Here is a 17,839-nt window from a genome sequence, read left to right as displayed (position 1 = left end):
CAGGGGTGGCCCTAAAAAGACAAAAAAAAAAAAAAAGAGAGAGAGAAGAAGAAGAAGAGAGGTCTGTGTTGTGTGATGGAGGCTGGTCGTGTGGCTTCCTCAGCCCTGGTGCTGGGCTGCCCATCGTGGAAGCCTCTGGAGAAGCTGGTTCTTCCCCCGAGTCAACGTTGGACGGGAGCTTGGCCCTGCTGAAAATTCCAGAGTGGTTTATGGACAGCTTTCTTCCCTAAGTCAGTTGGGATCCCTAAGTGTTTGCTCTACATTGGGTCTGCCTCTCAGTATTTAAAAGACTCTTTCTTGCTAATGAGTCTTAATAAACTTGTAGCTTAGTACCTCGTAATCCTAAACGCAGATGCAGCTCCGAACAGCGAATGTTTATGGATTAAATGTTCTCTTGCAATGAAAATTAGACCTGCTGCCATTGCTTATGTTTTTGTTTGGTGATTTTGACTTGAAGCGTTTGTATCCGGTTTTCCAAACGTCCCCTAAGATCGGCTGCAGGCCTCTCAGATGGAACTGTAGCCGGTATTGATAAGAATGCCTCTAAGAGCCTCGCTGGCAGTCTTGTCGAGGACACGTGGCGTCTGGCAGAGAGTCTTCCGTGAGCTCTTTTGTTCTGTCCTCTTTCCTTCAGTTCTGGGCTCCGTGGGTCATAGCTCAGTTACTCTGGTTGTGCTGCCCAGGGATTGACTTGGAAGAAGGGCCCCTGGGACCCAGTGGACGGAGGAGCAGGAGGGGGAGGCGAAGAGGCTCCACTTGCCTGGCCTGGGGGGCGGGGGTGGGGAGCGTCTGTGACCAGGGGTGCTGGGATGCAGGTGACAGAATGTCCGGCCTCCCTGGCGCGTTTATTTGTTGAACCAGCACTGATTCCAGGGGCCCCGTGCCAGGAGGCAGAGGGAGCTTAGACACTGGCCCACACGGGGGGTGCTGGGTCTGGTCTAGGACCACATTCTGTGCGAGGTAGAGGAGGGCGGCCGAGTGAGCACCCCGGGTGCGTGTGGGGGATGGGGCCTCACTCCCAGGGTCGGCGGGGAGGGACAGCCGCGAACGGGACCTTCCGGTTCTCTTAGGCCTGTGCTGGTGGAGTTGATGAGCAGCGCTTGTCCTTCCAAAGGGGAGCCACCGGGAGTGAGGGAGCGGGTTCCAGGGCAGCGCAGACTCACACGACATCAGTCCGGGCTTCCTGGAGGAGGTGGCATGCCTCTGTGGCATCTCCAAGGGTGTGTGGGCATCCCTGGGTGAGGAGGTGGAGAGTCATGTGACCTGAGGGGCAGTGGGGGTGGGACCGGCAGGAGTCAAGCCCAGGGGGGCTGGCGCCTCGGGAACCAGCAGGTTGACCCCTTGGAGGGGGGAGCCAGGGGCAGGTGGGGACGGGGGTAGGGGGCAGGGGCTCGGGGGCCCTGGGCTCGTTGCTGGGGCCACGTTTCTGGAGAGATGGAGCCGGCGGCCTCTCAAGGGGCCGCTGGTTGGTTCATCCATTCATTCGACCAGTATTTCCTGAGCACTTCCTGTGTCTCGGCCCCGCTTTGATGCCGGGAAGTAGCGGGGAAGGGAGGGCCACGTCCCGCCCCTCACGGGCCCTGCCTTCTTCTCCTCCCGGGACAGAGCTGGGGTCTCGCCGCACGAAGGAGCCTGCGGCCCAGTGCGCTGTTCACCCGGGTCTCCTCCTCTGCTTTCTGGCTCTTTCTGCAAGCATTCCTTGAGTGCTTGTGTGTGCTGGCTGGGCACGTGGGGGGGTCTGAGCGCTGAGTGCTGGCAGGAGGTGGGTTAGAGTAGCTCTGGACAGACCGCCCCCGTCTCCCGTCAGGGCTGCCCGTCGGTCTCTCTGTGCCTCCGAGGTTGAGCCCGGCCTGCGCCCTCTCTCCTGAGCAGGGCGCTCCACCCTGACGCTGGGCCCGCCAAGCAGGTCGGAGTCCCGGGTGGACTCAGGTGTCAGCGTTTGTGCCGACTCCGGCTCTGGGACCAGGGGGCCCCTGCACACCTGCCAAGCCTGGGGGTTTTCCGGATGTGGCCGAGAGCGATTGCTAACGATCCCGGGGGTTTGTCACCAGCGCTGGACTTGACTGATGAGGAGGAAATGCCACTTCAGTGAAGAAAGATGGCTCACCTGACTCCTGTCACTTCAGAGAACTAGAGAGTTTACGCTCGGGACTAGAACTTACCATCGAAGCCCCAGTGCTGTTTAGCATGGAGGTGCCATGGAGGAAGCACAGTAACGTTTCAAAACTGATGCCGTAGGAAATCGTATTTTTAGCTCTCTCTCTCTTTTTTTTGACTGCACCTGTGGCATGCAGAAGTTCCCAGGCCAGGGGTCAAACCTACACCACAGCTGTAAGCAGAGCAACAGGAGCAACAATGCCAGGTCCTTAACTCTCTCTGCCACCAGGGAACTCTTTCGGCTCTTTTAAAAATAACTATTTCAGGAGTTCCCGTTGCGCCTCAGTGGTTAACGAATCCAACTAGGAACCATGATATTGTGGGTTCGATCCCTGGCCTTGCTCAGTGGGTTAAGGATCCCGCATTGCTGTGGCTGTGGCGTAGGCCGGCGGCTTCAGCTCCGATTAGACGCCTAGCCTGGGAACCTCCAGATGCTTCAGGAACAGCCCTAGAAATGGCAAAAAAGACAAAAAAAAACACAACAAAACAAAAACAAAAAACAAAAAACAAAAAAACCCCAACAAAAAACCAAACCTATTTCAGAAATATTGAACAAAAATGAATTAAACATTTGGCATTTATGCTAGTCAGTGGACGGGTTAAAACTGATCAGTGAAACCCTGGTTTCTTCTGGCCGCCTTTCAGTATGTCGAGGTGGGTTGGCACATGAACCCAGTGGGAGGGAGTGATTTGATGTTTGTGTCATGGGGCAATTTCGATGTAAGTATATGCATGCATTGTTTTACATTTATGATTAGTGTTTTTATAGCATGCTAATACAGCAATTAAGTTTTCTGTAGTTCTGTCATTTAAAATTCATTGCATACTTGAATATATTTCATTTGCATAATTTCCAGTCTCGCTTAATTATCCAGAGACCTCAGCTTGCATATGTGTGTTTTCCTTTAGGGATGGGGTGTCAGGAGTATGTGCGGGGTTTTTATTGCCTCTGTTCCCATTTTGACACCCTTGCCTTTTAAGGTCTCTGCTCTGGTACGTTGGTGAACATTCGGGGGTAGCGAGCATTTCTGAGGATTTGTTCACGAAGAATCCTTTGGCGGCGCCGTGTGTGGTCCGAGCAAGGCTGGCCACATGGACCCCGGCTTACAGCCTGTGGTGGCCCCACTGCCCTGGCCTGGCACACAGGGCCTGCTGCCCCAGCCGCTGTGTGCGTGTCCACACCACCCCCCATCTGCCAGGCCGACGCGTGGCTCTGCGGACTCCATGCGTCTCTGTCCCCTTGGTCAGGGCACCTGTGTGTCTCCCTCTCCGCTTCCACCCCCTCCATCAGCACCCACCACACCCACCCCGGAACAGGACGCCGGCTGGTCCCTCCCTCCTTTTTATTGGCCATGCCTGCGGCGTGTGGAAGCCCAGAGCCCAGACCCGAGGAGTAGGAGCGGGCTCCACCAGGGCCGGAAGGACCTCTTCCAGGATGCGTGGCTCCTGCCGCTGTCTCTGCTGCGGCTGCCCAGCTCGGCTCTCGTAGCACGAAAGATTCTCCAGACAAACCGAGGTGCACAGCGCTGTCCTCATAAAACTTTCCCTACGGAAGCAGCCTACCGGCTGGATTTGGCCTGTGGGTAGTTTGCTGACCTGATGCCAGGGCTTGGGCCCCGGGCAGAGGCAGCAGTGAGCTCAGAGGGCCTAAGCCGGGGGTGGGGATGGGGCCAAGGAGGGGAGGGCCAGGCTGGGCAGGGACGGAGAAGGCCTGGCAGGGGCCGAGTGACAAGCACGCAGGCTTCCTGGGGCATGCTGCCACATGGTCTGGCCTGGCACTTCCACAGGGACCTGGCGGTCGTGTGGGGATGGCCTGGCGGGCAGGGCCAGGGGGCTTGGCTCCAAGCCACCAGCCTCCTGCAGGTCTCAGGTCACTGCATTCTGGTGCTGAGCTGAGCCGAGATGCCCTGGGAGCTGTCAGGGACGTGTGGCGTGAGGGCTTCAGTGCAGGGGGACTCAGTCCCTGTTTCTGTGGATGGAGCAGACACCCCGGGAGGTGGGGCCTCGGGTGGGCCGGCTCCCCCTTCAGTCCCTGACTAGGTCTGTGCACTCTGGGGCCGGACTCCTTACCTGGGAACAGGGATGGCATCAGCCTGCGTGCACCTGCAAAGACGGGAGGTCGTTCCTCTTCCTGACCTGCGGACAGAGGACAAGAAGTAACCCGGGTGACGTTACTCCACACGAGGTGGCAGAGACTAGAGCAGGAGGGCCCCCAGGGGGCCGTCACTGCCCGAGGTCCCAGATTCTCTGATGCCGCGACGTCACTGGGGTCAGGCCAGCTCCTGCAGCAGCTCTTGGCCCCCAGGGTGGGGGCGGGCCGGGAGCCCCGCCCTCCCCGGCTGTTGCAGGAGATGCTGCCTGAAGAGGGCGGGTGCTGAGCCGCACGGGCCGCGGTTCCCTGGCCTGGGGAGGCGCTTAGCGGCGGGCCTGGCTCTGGAGTCCACACTTGGGGGCTGGTGATTGTCCTTGTCGCTGCTGTAATTACGTGAGGTGGTCTGCTCTTTGGAATCCAAATCCCTCATTTGACCGGAAAATGGAGGCGGGCGGGAGCCGTAGCCACACCTCTGCGGATAACAGGGCCCCAGACGGATGCGCGGTGTTTGTCGTTGGCCGCTCTGCCAACGGGCCCCTTTCCGAATGACGGTAATTAACTGAAGGTTTAGGGCAGGTGTTCTTGGCAGGGGCTCCCCCTCGCTGCGGGCGAGGGTGGAGGGCGGGTGACACCTGTGACAAGGCTGCTGGGCTGTCGGTGGCTGCACCTTCCGGCAGGGTCACTTGGCGGAAAGGCGTCGGGAGCCTCATGTATATCTGGTCTTCCTTAGAGCTGGCATTGACCTGTGGGAGTCTTACTTCCGGAAAGGTCAGACGTCGCTCGCTGCCAGGTACTTGAGACTGCTGGGCCATTGGAAATGGTCAAAAAAATAGCTCAGAAGTCGCGGGAAGGTAAAATGTAAATACCTGTCAAAGGCATGGATAGGGTGCGAGGCTGTGTGGCCTGGAGGGTCGTGATCGCAGGGCAGCGGCTGGCAAACTTGCCGTAAGGGGCTGGCCAGCAGGGGTTTGGGCAGGTGTTTCAGTGGGTCGGCGGGTCTCTTGCGGCCGCCTGGTGCGCAGACAGCCCGGCCAGGAGCATTCGGGCGTGGCCGCGTCCTAATGACCCTGTCTTTACTCCGAGGGCGGCGCTGTCCTTTGCTGACCCCAGAGTAAAACAGGGCTTCCCGGCAGCGGGCATCTGGTGGTGCTTTGAGGTTGAAGTGTGAGCACAGGGTGTGGGAGAGAGGAAATGCCCTCACAAAGGACCGACCAGTCGTGAGAGAGGAATAGCCTGGGCCGCGCTCCCGTTCAGAACTTCTCTCATCGAACGACGTGGCTAACAGGGAGGAAGGTGACCCGGGCTGGGGGAGGAGGAATTCACAGCAGGACTCCCGTGTGGACCCCCCGGCCGGTGCTGGGATTCCGCGGGAGGAAGGCCGCCCCGAGCCGGGACAGGAGGGGGCAGCGCTCCCGAGAGCCGGCGCCCGGGCGCCCCCCGTCCCCGGGCTGCAGGTGCGACTGCGTTGTGCTGGGAAGGCCGGCAGCACGTCAGCGAGGCTGAAACGAATGGTCGGCCAGGACCAGGCGCTGGTGAGGGTGTAGACCTGGGGGTGCTTCCCACGCGCTTTCCGTTCGGGGCCGGGGGGTGGGGGGGGGAGGTCACTGTGGAAAATTCTTTGGCGAAGTCTCTCCAGCCTGTGCCCACCTCATAGTCCTGCGTATCAGGTGTCATAAAGGGCAGGCCCAAGCGTGCTGATGGCAGACACTTGGCAGACACCCCACATGCCTGCTAACAGTCGAATGGATTTTGTGCATGAGATGTTACTTACGCAGCAGTGAAAATTAACCGCCGATTCGTGTGGCATTTTGTAAAAGCAACAAGGCAGAAAAGACGACCCCATGGAGGTAAAGTTCAGAAACAGGCGCATTTATTTACCCTGGTGGTCAAGGGGCGAGGACAGTGACCGGGGGCTCCCGACGGCCTCTGCGACATGTTCCACCTGTGATAATTCGCACGGGCCTTTTGGGAGTGTGTGTGCACACACATGTTGTTTCAGTACCTGTTTGCCAGCAGGTTTAAATGGTGGGATCCACACGTGTTACAACAAGTGTGAGTGGCAGAGCTGCCTGACGGAAGAGAGAGGGGTGTGTGTCCACACAGCAGAAAAGATGCGGCTGGACCTAGATGGAGTCCAGCATCAAGGTTGCTGCCTGAGCACTGCTGCCCGTGAGTCAGCCCTTCACAGTGAACCTGCAGCTCTTGGGTCTCCCTCGTGGTCACAGGGTGGCTGCCACAGCTCCAGCACCTTCTGTTCGCTTCACGTGCAGCAGCAAAGAGTGCCCTGGGCCTGGCTTTTCACTTGCATCGGGTCCCCTCTCTACCCCGAGCCCGTCCGTCTCTGTGGCTGCTGGGCCAGGGGAGCTGTTTATTTAGCTCAGTCTGTCAAGACGTGTCAGGAAGCGGATCACCTGCCTCAGGTGGCACATGGGCTGAGAATAGGGAGTCAGGTTCCCCAAGGGTCTTCAGGGCTCTGGACCCAGGCCACACTGATGTTGAGCAGCAGACTCAGTGCTGTCTACGCCGGCCGTGGAAGCGATTGCTTGACACTCCAGGGGACGGGAGGAGGCAGCAGGCAGAGCTGTAGAGCGCCTAGAAAAAGCAGGGAGGAGATCTACCTGGGGCGCAAGAGCCCCTGAATCGAAAAGAAAAACGTTACACGCTCGACTTGATGAGAACTTAAAGCCTGGGTTGTTTGAGACATAAAAAGACAAGCCACAGACTAAAAGAGAATCACTTTACACATATTTGACAAAAAGACTTGTATCTCGAATGTATACAACGCTTATCAAACTTGCTGAGAAGACAACCGATTGAAAAAACGGGCAGAGGATTTGAGCAGATGCTTCACCAGAGGAGAGGCGCAGCGGCAGAGGGGCTGGTGCAGATGCCCAGCACATGGTTCGGGACGCGGAATCAAAGCCCTCGACCCAATGCTCGTATTTCTGGGTTGACAGTGCTGTGTCTCCAGGAGGGAGCGGGACACCTGACATCCTTGGAATTTCGGTTGGAATGGAAAACGGTCTCACCCTTTTGGGAGAAGATCCGGCAGTTTCTTAGGAAACTAAACGTGCAGCGACGGCACGCCAGTGACTTCTCCTCGGTGCCTCGCCGTGAGGCACCACACTGGATGTCCCTAGAGTCTCATGCGAGAGTGTTTACACCAGGCTTTCTTTATTTTTATTTTTGGATGTGCCTGTGGCATGTGCCAGGGGCTCAAACCTGCACCGCGCTTGTGATCTGTGCCGCGCCTGCGGCAACGCCGGATCCCTAACCTGCTGTGCCGCGCAGGACCTTCCTCCCCAGCGTGATTTAAAACAGCCCCAAGGAGTTCCCTTCACAGCACTTAGGGCTCTGGCGCGGGTGTCATCCCTGGCCTGGGAGCATCCTCATGCCAAAAAACAAAAAAAAAAACCCAAAAAAAAACCCCCGCGAAAACATAGCCCCAAACTAGAAACAATGCAGCGTTCAGCACGCATGGATGTGGCTTAACACACTGGCACATGCACGCTCTGGAATACCGCCCGGGGAGGGGGCGGTCGCCGCGGGATCCCGCGCAGCCTGAGCGAAGCTGGGGGCAGCGGGCTGAGGGGGAGCCGCCGGCCCCAGCACAGGCCGGGTGCTTCCACTGCGACGTGGTGCCAGGACGCGGCCCTGCTCTTCCGGGCCGAGGGCCGGGGTGGGTGCCGCGGACACCGGGAGTGTGCGGGGTGATGGAAATCGCACAGCTGTGCCCTTCAGGCAGGTGTCACGGAACCGTTTACGTAAAAGAGGCGCCTTTAGTTTGGACGTGAGGGCAATACTGCAGACTTAAAAGGAGGACGTGCAAGGCGGGGACTGGGCTCCTCCTGCCCACCCCCCTGCCCGACCCCTTCTGGGTGTCGGTCCACTTGGGCCTCGGGCTGCCGAGAGCCCGGGAGTCCTTGGAGGAGGAAAGGGGGTGAATTCGTGGATGTGTGTGCGTGTGTGGACACATGGATGTGCACAGACACGCACACGCACACACTCACGTGCAGCCGTTGTAGGGGCTTCAGGCTTCCCTCTCCTCCGTGGGCTGTGAAGGATGGTTTCGTCTCAGCCCTGCTTCAGAAGTGAGTTCAAGGCCACGTGCCCTCTGGGGCGGCTCCAGGGCCTGGGAGCCCGGAGTCCGGGTTACGCTGTGGGGCTGAGGCTTCCGCAGAGCAGGCTGCTTTCCTTTTTGCACCTCATTCCCGCCCCCCCCCCGCCCCCATCAGATTTCAGAGCCAGAGCTCTTTTAAGATGCGAGCCTTTGACTCCGACTTCTCCCAGGGGTCCCCCGCGAGTCATCAGTAACCATGTGCCCTTTTTCTCTTCCGCACCCAGGGTTACCTTCCGGCCAACGTGGACCGAAGACCGGCCACTCTCCAGAGAAAACAGAAAGAATATTTTGCTTTTATTGATCACTATTACGACTCCAGGAACGATGAAGTTCACCAAGATACCTACAGACAGGTGGGGGCCTTCTTCTCCTTTCTTGTGACTGCGGCTGCTTTCCTTGGTGGTGTCCCGGTGGAGGAAGGGGCTGTACCTGGCGCACGCCGATGGGTCCCGGGCCTTTACTTTCACAGAGAGGAACACGTTAGAAATCCAGCAAGGCTGAACTGCCTCTGACAGTAGTTCCTTGGCGACTCTAGTTCCTTCCGCAACAGCGGGAAGGGTGTTTTTCATTGGAGCCCCTCGCAGGACGCCGAGGCCCGCCTCCCCGGGGACCGGGGGGTCCGGTGCAGATGGGGAGTCCACTGGGCTCTGTGGGCGCTGCCCTCTGCCGCCTCAGGGATGTGATTTAGGCAGAAGAGGGCAGTGCTGGGCAGCTGTGTTCTGGGGGGGGGACACTGTTCAGCCCATAGAGGGGTCACCAACTTATCATTTTGCCATTTAGTTTAATACAAAATAGGTATAATTATAGCTTCTTGAGTAGTTTGTGGACAGACGGTGTGCGTAATGGGAAGGATACTTAAAGCTGATTTATAATTCTCAGTGCATCCAGAATTTGCTGTTAGAACCGCTCGGGGCCTTTGTAATTCGCATTGTCTCTGTCACATGTGAGACTTCCAAGTGGTTGTGCTGCACGGAGACGGAAGGGGAGTGAGTACTTGGTCGCCCTGCCTCCTGGCTCTGAAGGGGACCTCTGACTTCCCTGAGGCGGGGCGGGGCGAGCATTCCGAGCGCTGCCTCGAGGTGAAGGAGTCCTGCCGGTTCTGCTGCTCAGACGTGGCAGATCGCATCTCCTTGTTGAGAGACGGCGTCTCTCTGTCGCAGCTGCCGCGCTGCGGGGAGGAGCAAAGACAGCCTTGCCTCTGACGGATGATCAGAGGGTAAGTCAAGTGGGTGGGTGCTCGGAAGGCATCGCCCAACGCACAGGGCAGTGCAGGCTCTGCAGGAAGAGCGCCTCGCCTGCCTGGGAAGCAGGAGGTGGCAGGGCCCCTTCCATTCACCGTCCAGGGCAGCCTCGAGCCTCTGGCCCCTGCGGTCCACCCTGCGGCTTGTCCTTGACTCCCTGCCGCAGGCGGCGCCAGGCCACGCTGTTGGTCCCGGAGGCGGATCTGAGACGCGGAGTGTGTTTGGATTCCGTCAGGGAAACACCCGCTTCTCTGGTGAATTTCTCCACTTTGCGAGTTTTGGAGAACGGGTGAATCGGGTGCTGTTTTGCTTGTGGTTTTGATGTGTTATTAGTCAAGAAAAAGACGTCCAAAGATGACACCAGCATCTGTCTGCAGGATTTACCAAGCTGTGTCCTGTGATGCATTTCTGAAGGGAAAGTTAATTAAGAATGGGTCGCACCGTCTGTGTTCGGTTACTGTGATATAGGTAATAAGTGCTCCCGTATTGCTGTCAACCCTCAGATCTGTACACGAGTGTTGCTGAGAACTGTGGCAGCCGTGGCAGCGTTTCCCATGGTTGCTGCTGGGTGCCCAGCGCCCATGCCTCTGGGGGGCAGCCTGGGCTGGGTGGGCACAGCTGCACGGGCGCTCTGTTAGGTCAGCGCGGAGCCGGCCTGGTTGGGGCTTGGCTCCCTGCTCTCTGCCTGTGCCCGCTCAGCGTCTGCCCCCAACACCGACCCTGGCAGACCGCCTGCTGCCGCAGCCCTGGGAAGCGGGGGAGGCTCTGCGCCTTTTCTCGCCCTCTGCTCACGTGGGTTTTGTGTTTACTCTTTGGGTGACAGCGTCGTGCCCAGAGCTACAGATTCCTCCCGTGTGTCCTCCCCGCCTGGCCCCTCGGGTCCTGCAGACGTGGTGGCGCCCGGCTCCCCGGCCTGTGCAGGGCCCTTGCGGTGCCTCCTCTGGGGGTGGCCCCTCCTCGGGATGCAGATGATGGCGGGTCCGTGGTGCCCTGTGCTGCCCTGGCTGTGGCACACCCGTCCTGGCCTGGGAACAGTGCTCGGAGGTGGCTCAGGAGGACGCTCTGGGCCAGGGGGTGAGACCGGGAAGATTCCCGGCTCCTACGAGTGGCGGTGCGGTCTCCTGACCCGCCAGCCTGGATGTCCCCTCCCCGCCCCTCCCCCAGGTCTTCTTCCCACGGGCGGGTGCCTGCCTGCCCGGCCCCCTCGCCGCCTCCACCCCGTGTCTCCGCGGGTTTGCGGGTGGTCATCTCCCGGCCTCCTGCGGTGGCCTCCCGCCCTCCCTCCGCCCCGTGGTCCGTGCTCCCCGCACACTCAGGTCTGCTGGCCCCCGGTCCCTCTCGCTGAGGGGAGGGTCTGAGGTGGGAGCCCCTCGGTGGGGACACAGTCCCCTCGTCTCAGAGCCCGCGGCAGGCACGGCTCTCGGGGCTGTGGAGCCACTGCCCTGTGGACCTTCACCCGGAGCGTGTGGAGGATGCGACGGGCTCCCGAGAGACCAGGGTACCAAGGCCGCGGTGCCACCCGGCCGAGTGAGGGCACAGGCCTCAGGGCTCAGAACGCCCGGTCACGCGCAGGCTGGAAGAAGACCTGAGCCCTGGGCTCCCCCGTGGCAGGAAGGGGTGCATGGTGGGCCGGCTTCCCAGGTGGAGGGGTGGGACGTGGGGTGCTGGGCCGGCCCGCCGTGCCAGCTCAGGCCCCGGGGGCCCCGAGTTGGTGCCCCGTGAGCACGCAGGGCATTGCTGCCATGGGGGCGGGGTGGGGGGGCTCCGTTCGACTGGCGTGTCAGGCGGTGGTCAGGTGGGGATCCGCCAGCCCCTGCAGAGGTTTGTAAGTGCTTCCTTTGCCGAGTGCCCTGGATTCCCCGTGGACTTCGTAAAGTGGAGAACGATGCGGCCTGGGTCCCTAGAAGCCGCTGTCACAGCCGAGAGCTTGTACTCTGTTGATGCTCTCGACTTGCTCCCGCGCCAGAGGCTGGAAATCAATGTTTGCTAATTGCTATGGATCCTGTTCCTAAATAGCCGAGAGCCTGCACTGCTCCTAATCACACAGCAGCGCTGCTGGGTGGGGAGCGGCGAGCAAGCCCGGTCGTGCGGGGGGCCGGGTTGGGGGGGGGGGCTGTCGGACGCGGGGGGCTCTGCAGAAGAACGCGCAGCGCAGAGGCGGCATCTCCAGAGGGAGCGGGCGCGGATGCGGGGGCCCCGCTGCCCTGAGGAAGTAGCGCCCTGCCAGTCGCGAGGCTTGTGGGGGGGTCTGTGTCTGGAGATTCACGTGCCTTCTCCTCCGTCCCCAGATCCACATAGACATCCCCCGCATGAGCCCCGAAGCGCTGGTCCTTCAGCCCAAGGTGACGGAGGTAAGAGCTGGGGGCCTCCCGTGGGGGGAGGCCGGCGCCCACGGCCCCGGCGGCCGGTGTGGGGGGGGCCCTCGGGGACGGGGTCACCGAGAGGAGTCGCTCCTGCGCGGTCAACGCTTGCGTCGTGGGTACGGGCGCCTTTCGAAGCGCACAGCGGGCCGCTGTAGAGACAGTCTGCACGCCCGAGCCACCACCAGATCAGGGCTGAGAACCCTCCTGACTCGTGGCTGGGATTCTTCACGCCTTTCGCACCGGTCATGTGACACCAGGACCGCCGTGGCCCAGAGCCGGATCCGTCCCCTGTGTGGACTGGTCTCCGCCGCAGCGTTTTCTGAGATTCAGCTAATCCGTGTGTCGGGGGTCGTGCTCCTTAAATATTCCGCACTTCCTGTGGCCTTCGTCCTGCCGGTGGGCACGTGGGGGGTCTCCACGGTTCGCTGTTAGGACCCGGGCTGCCCACTGGCAGCACCGGCTCGGGAGCGCTTCGGGAGAGGTAAGACGGCTGCGTGGGTGGGTGTCAGCCTGTCAACCTTTGCAGACAGGCAACCTGATGCCGCCGTCCCGCGGAGCTCCCGCGGCTCCGGGGCTCCACAGCCCTGCCAGGCTCCCCAGGTCCTGCCCCTCTGGTGGGCAGTTTTCACTTCCGTCTCTCTCATCACCTGCCGAACGAGCATCTCTTGTGTGTCTGCGTCTGCCTTCTGGGAAATGCTTATTCCGTCTCTGCCCGAGTTTTGCGTGTTAGGGATTCTAGTTTTCCGTGGGCTTGGACAGGGCAGAGCCCTCCCACCCCGTGGCTTCCTTCTGACTCCTCCTCCTGGGGGCCCTTCAGGGCGGCGAGTTCTCAGTTTCAGTGGCCTTGGGTTAGCGACCTCCTTGGTTGGGGTGCGCCTTGCTTGGGAGATCCTTGCGCCCCCAGACATCCGAAGGCCCTTCTCCCGCCCGCCCGCCCGCGTCTTCACCTCTGGGTCCTGACGTTTGGCCGCTCACCCTTTGCTCTACTGCCAGGTCTGAGCTGCGCGCGCTGGGAGGTGGGCCGGCAGTTAACCTCCTCACCCCGTGGCCTCTGTCTTGGCGCCTTGTCTGCACGTCTCTTCTGTTGGTGTCACTTGCAGACGCTCGGAGGTCAGGGCTCTGTCTTGTCCCGTGTTCGAGCTCCCTTCCCTGCGTGTCCCGCTCGGCGGATGCGGGCAGCTTCGCCCCGAGTCTGCGTATGTGGGCCTCGGCGGCCACGCTCCTCCTGCCCCTTCAACGCGCTCATCGTCTTAGGACTTCGCTCTTGTGCGTAAGGCTCAGAAGCAGGTGGCCAGGGTTTTCTCACTTGTCTGTGGGTGGAAATAAGTACGTTACTGCGTGTACCGTGTGGTGAGTCACAGTTTTAAAGGTTGCTCTGGTCAGTTGTTGTAAAGCCGGGCTGCGTGCCCTGTGTGCCGGAAGGCCCTCTGGTGGCGTCCTGTCCAGTGTCGTCATCCTCTGACCCTCTGGCTCCCCTTCCCCACCTCCCTCCCCCGCCCCACCGGGAACCCGGTCTGGTCTCTCTGTCGGGGAGTCTGCTGCTTCTTTTGTCGTCTTCACTAACTGCGTTTTTCAGATTCTGCCCTCGTTTGTGTTGAACTTCTGGTCTCCGATTGGAATCGCACAGACTCTGTAGGTCAGTTTGGGAGAATTGACTGCTCTCTGAAATTGAGTCTTTGTTGTCATTCACATGCTAATTCTCCTTTTTTTAGGCCTTTCTTTAATGCCTTTCTGTGAAGTTTTAAAATCAGCTCCATAAAAGTTCTTGTGTATGTTTTGTTAGATTTATTCTTAGTTGTCTTTTTTTTTTTTTTTTTCGGTGCTCTTATAAATGGCATCTCTTTAAAATTGAAAGTTTTTATTGTTTGAAATGTGTGTTTTGCATCTGGTTGCTCCAATAAATGCACTTTTAAATGTTGATATCTCTTGTTTGTTCACTAAGTCTGTTAAAAAAAAAAAATCCAGGATTATTACAGCCAAAGTACTTTTAGCTCGCAGAACACAAAAGGAGAAAATTAGTTTTCCGCAGAAGTAGTTATTTTGAGGTGCTTCTCTCTGATTGTCTTTTGCAGTAGTTGTGCTTCTTGGATCTGGAAAACAAGAGATCGCATATCATAACCTTGTTTTAATTTATGTTTTGTGGGTTTTTTTGGTGGAAAATAGAGTCCACCCCATGACCTGTGGTTTATCTTCACTTTCACATTCTTCCACCACTTGACGCCTTCCTTGTCGCGCTGAGCCCTCGGGGTTTCGCAGACGGGATCGGTGCCTGCCCGGCGTGTCGCCTGTGATGTGCTGGGACCTCGAGCCTGTTGGAGGCGCCTCACTCAGCTCAGTCCTCCGGGGCCTGGGCTGAGGGCAGAGGGTGTGTGTGGTGAAACCAGCGACTGGCGGGCACGATGCAGGAAGTCGGGGCCGCCCACTGCACCACGGGGAAGGCCACGAGCAGAGGAGCAGCCGGAGTCTGGGGACTCAGAGAGAGGGCTGCCGCTCCCTCGAAGGGGTCAGTGGGAAACCACTGGCAGTGCTTGTCCTGTGTCCTGTGTTTGTCTTTGGCTGTGGGCGGCCAGGAGGTGTGCCCCACGGAAGCTTGGGCTTCTGGTGACTCAGGGAAAAGGGTCTGTGCCCAGGCGTTTCCCCGGGTCTGTCTGCACCTGGGTTTATTTGTGCAGCAGGCACTTCTGCTCTGGACCGTTCCCACCTCCCCCACCCCCAGGCTGACTGACACTGACTGACTCTCCTTCCCTCTCCCTGAGGAGTCCCCTGGTGTCTCCTTGCTGTCAGTCTCCCGGCCACGCCCTGCCCTGGGCACTGCTGATCTGGTTTCTTCTGAGCCCAACCCACAGCAGTGACAACACCGAGTCCTTAACCACCAGGCCACCTGGGAACTCCCTGCTGATCTGCTTTCTGTCTCTTTGCTTTTAGAGACTTTCACAGGAACGGGATTGGCTGACGTGTGGACTTAGTGCCCAGTGCCCTGCCCTGGGTGGCGCGTGGACGTTTGTCCCCACTGTCCACCTTCAGCTGTGTATCTGCCCTGTCACCAGTTGCCGGGTTCTGTCCGGTTCTGGGCCGTCGTGGAATGCGTTTGCTTTGGGCCTTCGTGCACGTCCCCATCGCCGGGTGGCACTGTGCTTCCCTCCGCCAGGCGCCGAGGAGCGGAGGCGCCGGGCCCTGTGCTGGGTGTGTGTTTATATACTCGATAAGAAGCTGCCCCGCTCCTTCCCCGGGGGGCTGTGCCGGTTAGTGTCCCCCCGCCCCGAGTCCTAGCTGCTCGGCATCCTTGTCAGTACTTGGCGCTGGTTTAAAACGCAGGTGCGAGGCGGTACCTTCCGGGGTTATCATTTGCATTTCCCTATCGACCGCCCCGCCGAGCATCTTTTCATATGCTGATTTGTTACACACAGATATTCTTTGGTGGAGTGTCTGTTCCATTTTTTGCTCCTTGTTTAATTGCTTTTCAAGCCTGTAGCCTGCCTGTTCCCTGGCCTCCGTTAGCTCTTCTGGGTCAGACTCCCTGGTGGAGCCTGGGAGTCCCTGTTCTCAGGAAGCACAGCCCGAGTTAGAGGCCGCTGATGGAGGGAGGGCCTTGAAGCGAGGGAGAGCCGCAGGCTGGGCTGTCTGACCAAGAGCCAAGGCCTTCACCGGAGGTCACCGCCCGAGGGCAGCGGACAGGGCAGGGTGGCCCCAGGAGGGGCTGGTGGCCGGGTGCTCTCCTGACTTCCTTCTTCTCAGCTGAGCATAGATAGGGCCCCTGGGGTGGCTGCGGGAGGCTGCTCCATCCGGCCTCCCCAGGGACCTGGGACCTGGGCTGCGGCTGCCTCCGCCCTGGCTCTGCTTTTCCGCCTCAGCCCCATCCGGGCAGACCTCGGATCCGGGGTGTTTTCAGCCCTGACTCCGGGGCGTCCAGCGCGCATGGCCCAGAGCAGCTGTTCCAAGTTCGTGTTATGTGAACAGCTGCCTGGACCCCTCCCGCTCTCACCTGTGATCTCGGGTGTCCAGTTCCTTCCGGGCCAGAAGACCGTTGTCTTGTCGGGGACGCCGTTCCTGTGACGCTGGCTGCTGTCCCGGCCACTCTCCCCACTTCGCTCACACGCCGGGTGTGCCTGGCGCGCCCAGCCCATCGGGCTTGTCTCCTTGTTAGGGCGCTCACTCCAGCTGCGCGTCGGCTCCCAGAGCAGGGATGTCCGGGTGTCCTGGGTGCCTGGGGCATTGTCGGGAGCCCCGTGGGGCTTAGGAGATTTTGTTGAAGTTAGTATTTAATCTTTTACTCAATGTCGTTACTTGAAAGCAAAATCCACAACTCGTTTTGCCACTTGCTCTTTTTATCCTCAGTCTGGTGGTGAACAGACCCAGGCGGTTACTTGAGAGAACGAGGATTCTGGCCCCTGGGGTTGCTGCCGAGAGCTGGGGGGCGGGAGGGGCTCCTCTTCCGAGACCGCAGCCAGGCCTTTTCATGTGATAAGTTCATCAGCTCCAGAGTCACTTCTCCTCCGTAATTATTACATTATCTGCCCTCTGGTTATCTGCTTCTTAGAGCAGTTGCGCAAATGAGGGAAATAACGTGCTTTTTCCAATTAGCCGTGGAGAGGTGATGTCTCGTGACATGTAACAGACACAGAGCATCGTGGAGCAGGCAGGCTCTTCCGACCGCGTCCTGTCTGTGCTGGCTTCCAGGTGGTGTGGCGAGGTCTCCCTGACCCCGAGGGGTGGTCATTGCCCAGGAGGCCGATTTCACTGGGGCACAGATGTGCTCCTCCTGGACTCTTGCGAGTGTGAGCTTTTGGTAGCCAGAGTCCCGACTGGACCTCTGTGTGGGGAGCCAGGGCCGCGTGGGCCCTGCCGACACCTGGGCCCCGCCGAGGACGGGAGACCCGCTTCTGGAGGGGTGGGGCTGGGCTCTGTCCCGGGACTGGGGCCTCTTGGAGAGGGCTTCACTTTGCCTGTGCTGCCTGTGTTGGCCCTCGGCCCGGAGGCCTCGTCCCAGCCCGCCCTGCGCGGCAGCACGGTTCCCAGCCACTTGCCCGCACCACCCTGTCCTACCGGCCCCACTGCGCCCATGTGTCGTCGCGCGCCTCTGTCCCTACACTCAGCTCGCGGGGCGGCGGCCTCCCCGCTGTTCTCCGCCTCTGGTGCCTGATGGCGTCTGTGGGCTTGAATTGCTGAGTCCGAGCCATCCTGCTGGGATCCGGCTGCGGCCCAGGCCCTGGCTCCCTCTGCTCCTGCCGGCTCTGCCGGGGCAGGGCCTGGGGCTCTTTTCCGCGTGTCCCCGGGGCCTCCGGGGCTGCCTGGCATGTAGCGTGTGAACGCCTGATGCTGGTGAGATGAGTCACGATGCGCTCTGCTCACGTGAGCGCCTTCTGTGACCTTCCGTGGGAGGAGGTGCCTTCCTGGCCTTGCCGGGCGCCTGGCCCGTGGGCCCGCGGCCTCTTCCTCTCCTCCTGCATCTCACAATCGCTGTCACTGTTTTGGAGGTGGGGTGCGTTTGTGAGAGGCTCAGAGATGCGTATTTGTCATGCGGTCAGTTCGTGCAGCTCTTCTGGCGTCTGTGTCGAGGGTCTAATCCATAGTGTTTGCCTTTTTTCTCGTTTTGGTTTTACGGTGAAGTATGTCGGAGCAGAAAGGGGTCTGGAACACGTGTCCGATCTGAAGAAAACATTAAGCTCCCACATAGCCCCATCAAGCTGAAGAAATAGGGCCTGACCAGCGTCCTCGAGGTCCCTTCTTTGTGCTCCCCCAGACATGTCCTTGTCCCCCAGGTGACTCTTCCCTTGAATTTTGGTTAATATTCCCCTCGCTTTTCTGTATAGTTTTATCACAAGATCATGTATGTGTGTTTTGCCTGTTTTTTCTTTTCTTTTTTTTT

General features: G+C 59.6%; 1 protein-coding gene across 3 annotated transcripts in view; it reads left to right on the top strand.

Moving 5' to 3' along the window:
• The window catches only part of TBC1D22A (TBC1 domain family member 22A), a 255,450-nt gene that overhangs the window by 87,833 nt on the left and 149,778 nt on the right, over window positions 1–17,839 (top strand). For 2 of the 3 annotated variants that reach the window (XM_047785952.1, XM_047785950.1), the window contains exons 6-7: window positions 8,594–8,722; window positions 11,899–11,961. In XM_047785952.1, coding sequence (XP_047641908.1) covers window positions 8,594–8,722; window positions 11,899–11,961 — 192 coding nt within the window. The remainder of the gene's footprint in view (window positions 1–8,593; window positions 8,723–11,898; window positions 11,962–17,839) is intronic. The other variant, XM_047785951.1, reaches the window with a different exon arrangement.

This window comes from Phacochoerus africanus, chromosome 7 (assembly GCF_016906955.1).
Source record: "Phacochoerus africanus isolate WHEZ1 chromosome 7, ROS_Pafr_v1, whole genome shotgun sequence".
NCBI classification, from domain to species: domain Eukaryota; kingdom Metazoa; phylum Chordata; class Mammalia; order Artiodactyla; family Suidae; genus Phacochoerus; species Phacochoerus africanus.
This window is presented reverse-complemented; position numbering and strand designations above follow the sequence as displayed.